Genomic DNA, 14,592 nt, shown 5'->3' with positions numbered 1-14,592 from the left:
TAGAGATAACTTCGTCAAGATACATAATTTGTCAATTCATAAAAAAAATCACTGGATAACTGTTCAAAAGACAGTTTTAACGTGTGAAATGCAGTGTCTCTTAAATTCTGTAAGTGTTGCTGAACGTTTGATATGTCTAGGCATCGAATTGAAAACATTTATTCCTTTATAATATAATGAATTTTGTGAAGCACAAGTCAAGAAATGTGGTGTTCTTATTTCAACCGCGTTTCTAGTATTATATCTATGAAAGTCACTTCCTCTTTCAATTCGATCACACAAATATCGAGGCAGCAAACCGTTAACTACTTTAAAAATGAACACCATAGTCAAATATACAATTCTTTGCTTCACCGACAACCATTGTAAGGCGTCTAACATCAAAGTTGAGGAAGTGAATCTACTACATCTCAAAATCAAACGCATTATTTTATCCTGCAAGCGCTGTAATCTCGATATTTGTGTTGCATTGGCCAGAAATAAAATGGAAGGCCAAAAGTCAAGATGAGGAGAGATGATTGATTTGTATAGCTGTATTTTACTGGCAATAGTTAAATCGTTTTTCAGTCGACATAGAATTCCATACTTCTTGGCAATTTTCTTGATGACATTGTCAATGTGAGAGTTGAACTTAAGTGTGTCATCAATAATCACGCCAAGATATTTAATCTCCCGAACGCGATCAATAGTCTCATCATCAATTACAACAGAGACGTTCTTATATACTCGATTCCGCGAAATAACCATAAATTTAGTTTTACTTGTATTCAATTTTAACTGCTTATACTTCAACCATCTACTTAGAGAACGCAAATCTTCATTCAAGTGTAAAACGGCATCATCTAAATCCTTAGCTGCAATGAATAACACAGTATCATCTGCAAAAAGATTAATGTCGCAAACATGTCCATGGAAAACATGTTTTCGCCATATTGGATTCCAAAATAGCGTCTGGAATCTATGTCTGGCCTCTACACGTCGTCTCTTTTCGGAAATTCCCACATTGTAGGATATTTGACAGTTTTTCTTGAACCGTTGGTCGCCATTATGGATTCCAAAATGGCCTCAGGCATCGATTTCTGGTCTCTACACGTCGTTCCCTTTCCGGAAATACCCGTATTATAGGGTATTTGACAGTTTTTCTTGAACCGATGGCCGCCATCTTGGATTCCAAAATGACGTCTGGCATCGATTTCCGACCTCTACACGTCATCTCCTATCCGAAAATACCCATGTTGTTGGGTATTTGACAGTTTTTCTTGATCCAATGGCCGCCATCTTGGATTCCAAAATGGCCTCAGGCATCGATTTCAGGCCTCTACACGTCGTTCCCTTTCCGGAAATAACCCGTATTATAGGGTATTTGACAGTTTTTCTGTCTGAGCGTTGTAACCAGTATGAACGGTAGTGCGGTTCTAGTTTCGTCTGGAGTTCGACCGGCTATGGTGACCATGGAAAACATGTTTTCGCCATATTGGATTCCAAAATAGCGTCTGGAATCTATGTATGGCCTCTACACGTCGTCCCTTTTCGGAAATTCCCACATTGTAGGATATTTGACAGTTTTTCCTGAACCGTTGGTCGCCATTATGGATTCCAAAATGGCCTCTGGCATCGATTTCTAGCCTCTACCCGTCGTTCCCTTTCCGGAAATACCCGTATTATAGGGTATTTGACAGTTTTTCTTGACCCGATGGCCGCCATCTTGGATTCCAAAATGGCATCTGACATCGTTTTCCGGCCTCTACACGTCATTCCTTTTCCGGTTCCTGTTCTCACATTGCACAGCAACATGTTATATGGACAAGCTTTCGAGACATATCATATTAAGGAAGTTCATGTGCACACTAGCGCCGCGTAGTGTGAGAGTTCTGAAATAATATGACCATCATCCGAAAGGACTTAGTCACCTGAACAACTTTGCTCAAGACAGTAACCTTCTATATGGCCAGGTTCTCGAGATACATCTTATACAGAAAATTCACTTGCACACTAGCGCTGCGTAGTGAGCGTATTCTGAACTATAATGACCATAATCCGAAAGGACTTGATCACCTGCACAACTTTGCTGAAAACAACAACTTTCTATATGGCCAGGCTATCGAGATACAGTTTATATAGGAATTGCACATGCACACTAGCGCTGCGTAGTGAGAGAGTTCTGAACTAATATGGCCACCATCCGAAAGGACTTGGTCGCCTGAACAACTTTGCTGAAGACAGTAACTTTCTATATGGCCAGGATCACGAAATATTCTATGTTGGAAATATGATCCATATATTATAGCGCCCGTCATAAGTAACATAAAAGTGAAGCGCCTCTAGCGGCGTATTTCTCAATTTAACCTGAATCCAATGGCAACAAGCCGGTCTAACCCAGTACAGCAACTTTGTCGAAGACAGTATAGCTTTATGTATTGAAACAAATGAGATAATCCACTACAGCCCCCATTAGTGAAAATCCCATAAGCTGTGGGTATCCTTTCGCGGATAGCCCGGCAATAAGGATCCGACAATAAGGGATACCGGCAATAAATAATCCAGCAATAAGGATTCCTGACTGTAAATGTAATTATTAATCTCGAGTAAACCACGAGTATTCAACCCCCATTCTACTAACTTTAGTTGTAAGAAATGATTATCTAAAATTACATCTAAAGTAATTTGGCTCTGCATTTGAGCCTTGACAAATAAATAAATTAAAAAAAAAAGTGAGTGGAACCCACTGCTATCGGGCTTATTTTCCGTGCTGCAATAACTGGTAGACTATTATCATCATCATTGAATCATACTTGTGTAACTTGATATATGAAAAACAAAATGAATACAAAACAAACTACGACATAATGAAGAAAACGATTGTTAATACAAAGAAAAAGATTCATGGAAGATGGAACAATTGATTGGAATAATCAGTTACTGTGGTTGCTTTCAATATCGCGTAAAAATCGAACAACGCCAAGTTGAGTATACTTCATGATGCTAAAATATATTAAAATAGTTGGATTTAGTTATCACATATAAATTCACAGGACCGTTCTTTCTACAACTCAAAAAGTCACATGTTGAATGTTTCAGAATATTGATAGTATAATTTCGATAAATTCTACAGACCAAATTCGAGCTGTCCCAATCTCAACCAATCTGGAACCCCTACTTTGATGAAATTCTTAGCTTTTCGCTACAATTGTTCTCACCTATAATTGACAGCAATATATTGACGTCAAATAGCATAAATCATTCAATTCCAATTGCCGTGGGGCAATTATTCACTTGCGATTCGTTCACCTAATTGATTCCTGGTTATTGTATTCGACTTGATCGTTTAAGGATAGCTTAATTACGCTGGCTGCTACCATATGTACAGAGAACTATTTACACATACCCATACACTCGTTTTCCTATTCAATTCGCCCGTTTCTCCCCGTTCGCACATTTGCTAACGAGCGCGACTTGACAAATAAATAATAAATAATCTATGCTCTACCATTTCGCACCGTTTCCTAGCGCTCGCTGTACAGCCCAGTTTGGCACACGATTTACACAATCACCCCGCGGAGTTTCCAATTTGGCACACCGTCTCCTAGCGTCCGAGTGTCCCCTCGTACCCCGCGCATAAAAAAAATATGAAATCAGGAACTTTCGATTCGATATCCACCCGCAAAATTCACTCAAGAACGATCATCCGAAGTAACCGTTCTTGAACCGAATTTCATGCCCGGTGCTGCGCCAGATGCGGATGCATCGAGTGATGATGCTGCTGCTGCTGCTGTTGCTGATGTTGCAGAAGCTCCTGCTCCTCGTCGCTAGCACATTCATCCATGTCGATCAGCTCGTCATCGTCTTCTTCGTCATAAATGGGACTTGAGGAACGGTTACCGCCGCCGCCGCCACCACCACCACCGCCACTTCCACCGCCACCGCCATCACCCGATTTGGCATCTTCTTCCTGTTGCATTCGCTTGTGCTTCGTCCGGCGGTTTTGGAACCACACCTTGACCTGGTGGGAGAGAGGAAGATAACAAGATTTTCAGTAAATCGTTTGATACTTTTCAGATTTTTGTTTTTTTTTTTCATATAGAAGATTCAATGTTTGGAATACAGAAACATTCATCAACCTGTTGTGATGTAACAAAACATGACTTTCCCAAAATAAGTTATTCTTGATACAGTTGGCCTATTAATTATTGTAAATATATGGCTAATAACGCAAGTCATTCGTCAAACCGCCCCTCCCTAAACATTAAACCAATCTTTCTCAACTCGCCCCTATCTTGCTGCTCATAACCTCGTTATAAATCTCATGAATAAATTCGTTACGAAAATTGATACGCTTTTTATTAACTGTCGACGACGCTGCACAGTGGCGAATGATGATCTTCCTACTTTCCCTCATCACGCACTTCATAAACCAACCCTCCGAAATGATTGCGAAAATTGAACTCACACCAAATTCCCCGAGAGCCGATCCAATCCCACCCCACACAAATAGGGAAGTGGTTTTACGAGAATTTTCATATTCTCCTCAATTGATCCTGAACGCCCTGAGCGCACAGAAGTGCGAGGAACATATAACTCGTATTACTCGTCGCAAAACGCTTTCCAGCATCGAGTATTTGCTCGACAAAGTGCCAACAATTTATTTTCTCCCTCCACCAAATGTCTTTCCCGTTTTTTTTTTTCTACGCAGATCTGCCTTAGTGGAACAATTTATATTTTGTCGCATATTTTATATCCTTTCCGCTCAAGTACTGAGCCCGGACGGCGAGTATACGTGATGGAACTCGATTTAGGAAATCTGCAGCAATGTGTCGAAAGTTGAAGCGAAATTGTTATTGGAACAGTGTTGCCAGCTGCGTTGTGTCATGATCACATTCCGAACAAAATCCAAATTGATCCTATTTGGCACCACTTTCCTTAATAAAAAGGACATCGTGAGTCACACCGCGCATGTCCCATTTCATCCCCTGGCTAAAAACCAACGACTGCCGCACTTTCAACCCAAACAAACGCGCGCGCTCACGGAACAAGCAATAAAAATATTACGCTACACAATTTCCCATTATTTGCTTTACTACCCCCCTCCGAATCCCCATCCATGCGTGCCATGAGAAGCGGTTGCTCTTCACAGTCAATTTAGCTTTTCCACAACCAACCACCAGATCGCCCCTTTTTTCTGCAGCAGGCACTGCCGACTAACATTCAACACCATGTCAGCCATCTTGATTAAATTATGAACTCCGGGAAAGGAAATACGGGCAAGGGTCGCGCACTGATTGGCGCTGCCGGTTGCCACTTTCGGACGGACGGTGGATTGGTACAAGCCTTACGCTGAAGGGTGAAATTGAACGCAAATCGAGCGATGGGTGGTGTAAATAAGACGTCGTTTTAGCGAACTTTGATGGGTGGTGGGGCTTTAGAAAGGGGATCGAGTGACTAGGGGGAATATGGGCCGATCAGTGCTAAATTTCAAAAGATCCAGGAGCCATGGTGTGACGCTGTTGAAAGATGGAAATCCATAAATTGGCATCCATTCAACAGGTTAGTGCGTACATTTCAATCAGGCTTGATGAAACTCCTCAAACTCACTGGAGGTTTTAAAACACTCTTGTCCTGCGAGTTTAGCCAACCCTTACCTCGAGTGAGAGGCGGCAGGAATTGACAAATCCATGTTTCAATCGACCACCGTGACGCTGCAATCGCAGCGGTGATAAGTTCGAAATAATGTGTCAAACTGAATACATTTTTGAAATTTCAACCAAAAAACTATTATTTTCTATTTATTCTAGCGAGTTTCTGTGGAAGTCAAAACATGATCCGAGCAAAAAAGTTATACTCGTAATAATGGTACATCTGAATTTAATCGTGCTTTGTTTCGAAAATATCTTCCAAATAAACAAACATCATCCAAATCACCCGAATCGTCCACTGACTAAATCTATTGTCACTTAAAAATTAATTTCAGTCGGTGTATTAATCAGCAGATTAAATCGTTTTTCGTCTGGTGCTACACCGAGCAATCGGCCTATTTAATAGTTTTTCGTCGATTGATTGAGTCGGCCAACTTTGTCTGTTGTTTAATCGGCAGATGATTTCAAACCTTAACATGTTTTCAGTAATTTATAAGTCTTGAAGTAGCTTTTTATTTAAGAACAATGCATTGCAAAATAGTTTTATGCATTTTGTACAAGATTCATCCATGCTGACAAGAAATTTTCATGAAATAACATTGAAATGAAATAATTTTGCAAACAATCAATGAAATTTTCAAGGGCTGTCACAGACTTATCACCGTCGGTTAGTGCTTATTCCTGCCACCAGGCGCGCATGAGTTTAAGTTGGATTTCTCAATAAGGAAGAAGTAAACAAAAACTCCTCGAGAGAGAAGGAGAGTGAGCTTCAGCGAGAGGATGATTTGACGTGAAGCACAGAGAACAGACGTTGAGGCTCGAACAAAATTTCTCTAAAAACTTGTGTAAAAATTCCTATTCGACTTAAGCGCCACTAACGGCGACATCCCCACTTAAAAAACCCTCTTTGACAACATGATGGCGCTGGCGTTGCAAAACTTACACTAGACACTATGTGCTGGTAGCACCAAGTGGCAATTTTCAACAGATAATTAGATGAACTGGTCGAAAGTGGAAGATTTATAGAGGAAATCAGGAGGTGCTAGCGCTACGTAACGGTGACGTTTCCTCTTAACTTTACACAAGTTTCTGACCGAACTTGAACGTCTGTTCTCTGTGCTTGAAGTGCGCTTTTCGAGACTCCGGATGACTTTTTTGTTCGAAGCAAGAAGCTCAGAGTTCACCCAGAGTGAGAGTAAGAGCGATTGATTGAAAACTTGAACATGAATGGCAGCAAACCTCACTCTCATTTTATTCTCCTTCGCTCACAAGCTCTGAAGCTCAGTGGAATGATTTAGAAAAATGCTACGCTCGGCTCATTTCAAACTCGCGAGTGAGGCTCCATCAAGCCTGATTTTAATAACTTGCGAGCCCAGAATTGAAAGCTCAAAAGTCCAACATAGGCATAAAAGCAAATCTGAAATAAATAAAAGAAAAACTGCCTACTGGGGCTTTTTTGACTATCGGCAGACCCCCTTTACTCTGTGGAATTTATAGAGACAGATAACAGCGCCAATAGGTTTGTAACGATACGAACTGCAGCGTTGGAAGAAAACACGCACACTATCATCTATACATATACGAACACGAACCCACACTACTGAGCAAATCAAAACACAAGTGATGACATTGCTTCCATCACTCAGCTTTGGCAGCTTCAGTTTACGATTTAATTCGCTGTCATTGACCAATACCTTCGTTATAAAAAATAAAAGTAAGCCATATTCCAAAGTAATTTTTGAGTAGAATGCGACGGCGTATTTTTATTACGTTTGTTTAGCAATGATTTCGATACGTTGCGTTTTTCCATGTATACTTCTATGCTTATAATATCATGTTGAGCATTAGCTTCATAAACCATCAATTCTCGATTACTTTTTCGAAGGAACGTATCTGAATTTGTAAACAATACATCTTACTGATACCGGTGGTGATATTGGAAACTCGTTCACTCGAAAGCAAAACATATTACAAGCCCATCATGATGTGAGCTTGGATTTGTGATTGTTTTCTCAAACGTTTCTGATGGGAACGTGGTAATGAGAAGTGAGAATCTTGCTATCGCAATACGCAATTTTAATAGAAACTAATCGATCGATTCACCCTCTGATGGTGAATATAAGAACGTCAAAAAGAGTGTTGTGAGCGAAAATTTTTGCCATGAGACATTGGAAGCGGAACACTTTTTCACTTTTCCTGATAAATTGATTCATCTGAGATGCTCGAAAACTTAATCTATAGTTGAAAAATTTAATTCTGTATCATTTTTGCAAGGATTCTACTAGTGTTCAGGAATATTTTTGTTGAGAAAAATGCAAAATTCCAATAGTGCCTTAGTGGTTATGATCTTCCGGATTTCTTGTGTGCGAATAGTTTAGGTGCAAATCAGTTCAGATGTGTGGAAAATCGTAAAATAAGACAACTACCGATGGAAACTGGCAAGATGTTCAATGAAAAAATACTTAAATTTGCGTTGTGAAAAATCCTTCTTCTGATGTAAACAAACGGTATGGTTGACGTTTCCTCTCGAACTCGCGTGGTGCCCTCTACGTTGGTGGTGCATTAAAAAGACGTATACATTGATGATGACATCGATCATCCTCTTCCCACGGCTGATCATCAACGTCCGCGCTGGCATATGTCATACTGACACCTGTCATTTAATAAGCCCTGGTGGTGAAGTTGGCGCTGGACTCCCAACAGTTTCAATGTGCATTCACCAGATGGCACAGCGATCACATAAGGGTGGTGTATCCAGTGCCTTGTTCGAGGAATTGATTAGTGGGATATCTTGTTAATTAAATATCTTTGCTATCGGACAGGCTTGGGCCGAACGGTCACAGCAGTTCATGAAATTTTGCCCATGATGTTTTTTTGGATTTTCAGGGACATCACTTACTTTGAAAATGCATGAACCACAAGCATCAAGGGGTATTCAACTCTGCACATCCCAATCTGTGCCGAGTACTTTATCTGTGCCGAAAGCTAGGTCAAGCGTTTTGCTGAACGTGCCGAAGTGTGACAATCAAGCTATCAGTCTCAGTAACCCATTAGTTTGGCAACCCTGCACTTATGACCATTGAGATTGTGTGTTTACATTTTCAAGTCAAGCACAGTTGGAAAAAGTAGTGTAAATTTCTATTTAGTATGATGCACATAAATGGAGCGTCACATATAATATACGTTTACATTATATATCATGTAAAGTTCTGACACATTTCATGCAATGTAGCAAATATTGTATACAAAATCCGATTGTTGTAAACAACATTGCATAAAAGTTGCTCGGTTGCGTGAAATGAAATACAAGTTTACGTGAATGAATGTTTACATCACTATTAAAATTCATAATTTTTATCTGTGAGGACGGAAAAAAGTCGTGATAATATTCGACGAGCTGGTTGCTGGTCATCTGCTTCAAGAAAGTGGCACTCGAAGATTAGCTACTCCGCGAGAAGGAGAAGGGTGACTCATGGCAGAAGCTGTCCTTTCAAGAGAAGACAGTTCTCTACCGTGCGTCATGCTGGCAGACGTTTGCCAAAACCAAGTACCCAATCAGCAAGTGGAAGATGAATCTTGTCTGCAATATCATCATGCTACTTGGGCAATGCCTCAATCTTAAAAAATAGGAAATGCCCACCGGCGGTAGTAGCAGCAGCAATAGACCTGCAGTAGCTTCCCAGTGTCAGCAGTCGTGGTTAGGTACTAAATTTCGTCTAAACTACTTAGTTCATGGTTCATGCAAATGTCGGTCTAGAATTTCAATACTGGTTGCAGTCGTTTGATGATTACCTCCTCGTAGTATCTGCCTGTTGTTTCTTCATATTGTTTATCCTTGGTCATGCCGGAATCGCATATTAATCTCTCTGAAACTGCTGCCGGTTCCGATTGCGTTCGTTATGACCGCAATACAGATTGGCTCTGTTACCTCCCGTGGTGTTACCTTCCCAGTTCTGTAAGCAGCATCTTTCTTAATGTTGCTGTTGCCATCGGTGATACGAACAGTTGCGAAAGAGCGTAAAGAGATCTCCACAGTTAATCAAATCCGAGTTCATTCCATAGAATGAGTTGTACGGCTGACTGATTGGTGAACCATCAATCGTACCGGGGTGTTCTGCGGGAGAAACAGCTGCGATTGCAGATACATCTGAAGAATGGTAGAATCGTTCGGCAACAGGGTGTTGTTTGTTATTTATTAATTTATTTGATAAGGCTCAACCGAATTAACTTTACAGAGCCGAGGATTCTTGGTCACTATACAATACATCTTAAAACTATAGCCAAAAGGTACAACACAATAAACATTTTATCTTCCGCTATCCAAAAAGCCTCCTCCATCAGAACTGGAGCCACTTCCAGTGGTTTCATTGTATGGCAGTTACGCCATCGGGGGGCAGAGGGCTTCCATTGCAGCAATGAACGCAAAACGTGGCTGCATTGGCTGCCGTGAAAACAGACGATCGCGTGGCACACATCGAGAGTGGCCTGCTTTTGTCGACAGCCGAGTGAACACTGAACGGGGTGTTGTTGAAACCGTACATTATCGCTGCAATGCTCCTTACCCATACAATTGACTCTCGGTCCGGAGCATATGGCCATCGAGTTAATACTTTTTTTTTTCTATCTGTTTATTTGTAAGGCTCATATGTCTAGAAAGACTCAACGGAGCCAAGTATCATAAAAAAAAAAAAACAATTCAAATATTTTTGTCTCGTTCATTTTGCTGCGCTAGGTACAAAACATGCACTTTCTGCTTGTAATCCTCGATCAAAGCACGTTTCTGCTGTTCATCTTCAATCCACTCAAACAACGGGATCTTGTATGGTCGCTGCGTGTAGGGACAAATGTAACTCAGGGTGGTCAGGCTGCAATCACTATCACTGGAAGTTGGTTCGTTCGGGTTAACTTTTTTCGTATGGTTGATTGTTGTTTCCGATTCGATGGACCTTTGTCGCTTGTTCATCACTGCTCTATTGTATATGTGTAGATCTGCATCAGTTGCCGGTTTAGGAAGAAAAGGCCACTGCTTATCTTTAGCTGCGTCCGCAAGCTTGCTATTGCCGTTGGTCTTCGTGTTGTTGTTGATGTTACTGTTGCTGTGATTTTTATCGCTGCTGGTGTTATTTTTCCGCATCTCCGATTGAGAGTTCTGTTTTTTTGCTGCTGCTACCGCTATTGCCACTTCGGAGCAATTTTCGGTCACAGCTACGGCAATTTTTGACTTGGTTTTTGTATGACACCAAAGTCACTTCGTCGTCCACAGTAATTTAAAAGGAAATCGGATGATTAAGCTTCATCTTTACGACGCGAACTCCATTAATGAAGCCTGGAAAGTAGCTTTTCCAAACTTCACTTCTGATTGCAATTATCTCACCATACTGGCGCATATGGTCAACGATAACCACATTATCCATATCCGACGGGAGATCGTGAATCCGTACGTCAACAGCACTGCTCTCGACGTAGATGGGTAGTGGAAAATGTTTCCCCTCACTTTCAATACAATGCTTCAAATGATGGGCTGAAGCAATGTTATCGGCCGCGTCCTTGTATCGCATACCCAGGTACACAACGTTCTTTACGTTGTGAGGCTGGATACTTGTCACAAGCGACATATCGAGCTGCAGCTCATTGTCCAAGAATGTTTTTATGACCGAAATACACGGTCGCTTGGGAAGGATCGACACAATTTTCTCGTAACGCTCGCACGCCGCACAAAAGAACCTCGAATATAGTGCCTGGTGATAAAGCGACTGATCGGTTCGAGAGATGGATAGCAACTGAGTTAATACTTAATTCTAGTTAATTCTGGCCTATTCTGCGGGGCGTGGTGACTAACTAGTTTCTTTGGACTTCCCTGAAACTATGGACATCTCTCAAAATCCGTGTGGACTTTCTGTAGAGGTTCATCCCCCAGAAGGCATAAGGAAAAATAGAGTCTCGTCAATTATACAATCTCTCATTATGATTGGGGACAATTTCGCTGGAAAATGGCACTGACAAAAAAAAATCCCTTTCCCCTTACGTTGAAGTAAACGAAGAAGTAAATCTTAGCAACGATTGGCATAATGTCAACACAAAACAGTGATGCCATTTTATATTATATTTTGTGTCGTACTTGTCATCGTGTGCCATGACGCGCCGATCAGTATGCCACGATGTGTTTCGAGACAATGTGCAGAGTTGATTGCCCGTTGACAAGCATCGCACAATGAACGTTTTGTAGTAAAATAATGAGTAAATTATCACAGCAATCCATGAAAAATATCATTTGAAAAATGCTATCATCTAAAATTTTAACGATGGATAATAAGTGCGAGGAAAATCAGGGAAAACCATTGTACCGTATGCAGCGAATCCAAACACATAAAGCAACCAACGAAACAGACAAAACGGTTGCTACACTGAAAACAGTCCCATGGTAACCACACTGATCGAGAAAATTCTGCTGTTCCGGTATTTCGTCTGCTTCCACACAAATAAACCTTAATTAAATTAAAATTGTTTACCGTTAATGAGTTTTACTTCTCCAACAGCAATGATTCCAGGAATGTTTCAATAGTTCAACTTTAGCTGCCACTTTTATCTGCAACATAAAAAATACCCGCTGATGCGCACTTGTCGAATGAGTTTTTACAAAATGGTGATCATGCAATAATCTGTGATCACCATGGTTAGCAGTGAAATAGTAATCATTTTGTTTTCCAACCAAACATCATTTCTGTTGCTGCTACTATATTCTCAAGGTAACATGGTAAATTTGAAGTATTGTTTAACCAAGAATGTTATTAATAATACTACATGAAATTCTATAAACACATTTCAATGGTACGCGATACCATACTATTTTTATCAGTGTACGACTACCATGACAAACTCGCTCTATAACATAGCTCGATCCGAGTGGTAAAAGGATAATGATATATTGCTTGCCTGCTTTGTTGAATCGAGAAAAGACATAACAAAAAAATTCCCATTAACACACGTGTCTCATCTTCGGCTCTACTTCGTGAAGCAGTTTGCCAACAATTTGCTCGTTTCCTTCTACCGCCCCGAGTGAATTGTGTCGCACGGGCTGCTTGTCATGAAAAAGAACGAAGAAGATTATATCATTATTGCTTTGCACTTCTGACATAGCGTTATTATTCGGTTCGTTGATCGCTTGTCATTTTGTCATTTGGAGATATTTTTGATTCCTTGACCGTATGCGTGATAATATTTGCAGCATCGTACAAATAAGGTTCCCGTTCCCATAGGTTCACGTAACCTATGGCTCATACCGTAGTAGGCTGTGTATAAAAGAAAATGATTTACTTAGTTTGACAGTTGCACCATGACGAAGTGGCAGCGTATTCGTGATTTGTCCCACGCGCAAATGTCGCAAAAATACATTTCAATCGCCGTGGAAGTGTCCCGGTGCACCATCAAAAGGGGTTTTTAGACCGAGAAAAGAAAGGGCAACTATCCGCGAAGGTGGCCACAGGTCGTCCGAGGTCAGCTCGGGTTCCGAGGGTTATCGCTGCTATCAAAAGGAACATTCGGGTGAATCCAGTGCGTTCAATAAGGAAAATGGCAAAGGAACACGGGATCAGTGAGTTTACGGCACGGAAGATTGTAAAGGAAGATTGCGGGGCGAAGTCGAGGGCACGGAAAAAAAATCACATGATTACCAACCGCATCCGGGAGCTACGAGTCGAATGATGCAAGAAAATCATGAACTTCCTTAACCCGTAAAGTACCAGGACGAACGAATTTTTTTCAACAAACTCGTTCTCAGCAATGCCTCATCCGATTTTCATAAACTTGTATTTTTATTTCACGCGAATCGGTTGTCTGGTAAAGCAAATGATATCAGATAGATAAAATATGATTAGTAAGACTGTATTTAGATATTTACATAACGTATGGCTGCGATATTATCGGTTCCGGGAGTTCTGGAAATCGGTTTTGTATGACATAGTAATATCTCAGGCAAAAGTATATTGTGGCATGTCAAATCATGTCAAATAGGTAGAATCAAGTGAATGAAGATGATTTGAGATAATGTTGGCCAGTTTGGCATCGGTTCCGGAACGCGTATCTGACGTGTATCTGACCAAGCATCCTGCTAGCGTTATGGCGTTTGGATTGGTGGCTTCCGATTGCAAAAAAATTGACCCGGTGTTCATTCTAGAAGGCGACAAGGTCAACACGGAGGTCTACATCGGGATTTTAAGTAAGTATGTTCCTCCGTGGATCAAAGAACAGTACGGTCCGAAGCCAAATGTTGTATTTCAACAAAATGGGGCTCCGTGCCACACCTCGAACCGCACTCAGAAATGGTTGCAGGAACATTTTCTGTTCTGGGTGAAGGATATGTGGCCGCCATCCAGCCCCGATGTTAATCCGCTGGATTACTCAATATGACGCGTCATGGAGGCCCCGAGTACAGCAAGCCGCAGGCAAACATTGACCCGTACCTTTTTTTTTTAACTAGTTCGTTTATTTACTAGGCTCAGTCGTGTGTGACACTTTGCGGAGCCAAAATCAGTAATGTTTGATTTACATTTTAAATAGCAGTATTTCTAGGTTAGTATTGGGTACCAATTACTCGTGGCGGGCTCGAGGTTAATAGGTAACAATTTCAATTGGAAGGATCTAGGTAGGAAACTGGTTTCTGAAGCCTCCTTCAGATACTACTCTCGGACGGTTGACCAAATCCTGGCTGGGCAGGGGCAAGTAGCACAGGAACAGGAGGATAATAAGACTGGGACACAATGGCGGGAAATTGTTTGGAAAGGAGGGGATAATCACATCAAACTCTAACATCAGACAAACAAAGGAATTCGTAGATCGCTTGCATGTAGGGAAGATCACGTGTTCCCAATACATCTCTTACTTCACGGAAGGGTTGTCTACCTCGGGTCACTAGGGTATCCAATAGTTGTGCTCTGGAGGCGTCATTACCCGGGCAATACCAAAC

The 14,592-nt window shown here is 41.1% G+C and overlaps 1 protein-coding gene across 1 annotated transcript in view; it reads right to left on the bottom strand.

Annotated features, from left to right (window-relative positions):
• Positions 1 to 3,622: 3,622 nt before the first annotated feature.
• Positions 3,623 to 14,592, bottom strand: part of LOC135702835 (homeotic protein empty spiracles-like) — a 131,204-nt gene continuing 120,234 nt past the window's right edge. Inside the window, exon 3 of the mRNA XM_065223875.1 lies at positions 3,623 to 4,000. Within this exon, the coding sequence (XP_065079947.1) occupies positions 3,713 to 4,000 (288 nt within the window). The 3' untranslated portion in view covers positions 3,623 to 3,712. The remainder of the gene's footprint in view (positions 4,001 to 14,592) is intronic.

Source organism: Ochlerotatus camptorhynchus, unplaced genomic scaffold (assembly GCF_037179485.1).
Source record: "Ochlerotatus camptorhynchus isolate MF236.1 unplaced genomic scaffold, CSIRO-AGI_Acam_v1.1 ptg000201l, whole genome shotgun sequence".
NCBI classification, from domain to species: Eukaryota; Metazoa; Arthropoda; class Insecta; order Diptera; family Culicidae; genus Ochlerotatus; species Ochlerotatus camptorhynchus.
This window is presented reverse-complemented; position numbering and strand designations above follow the sequence as displayed.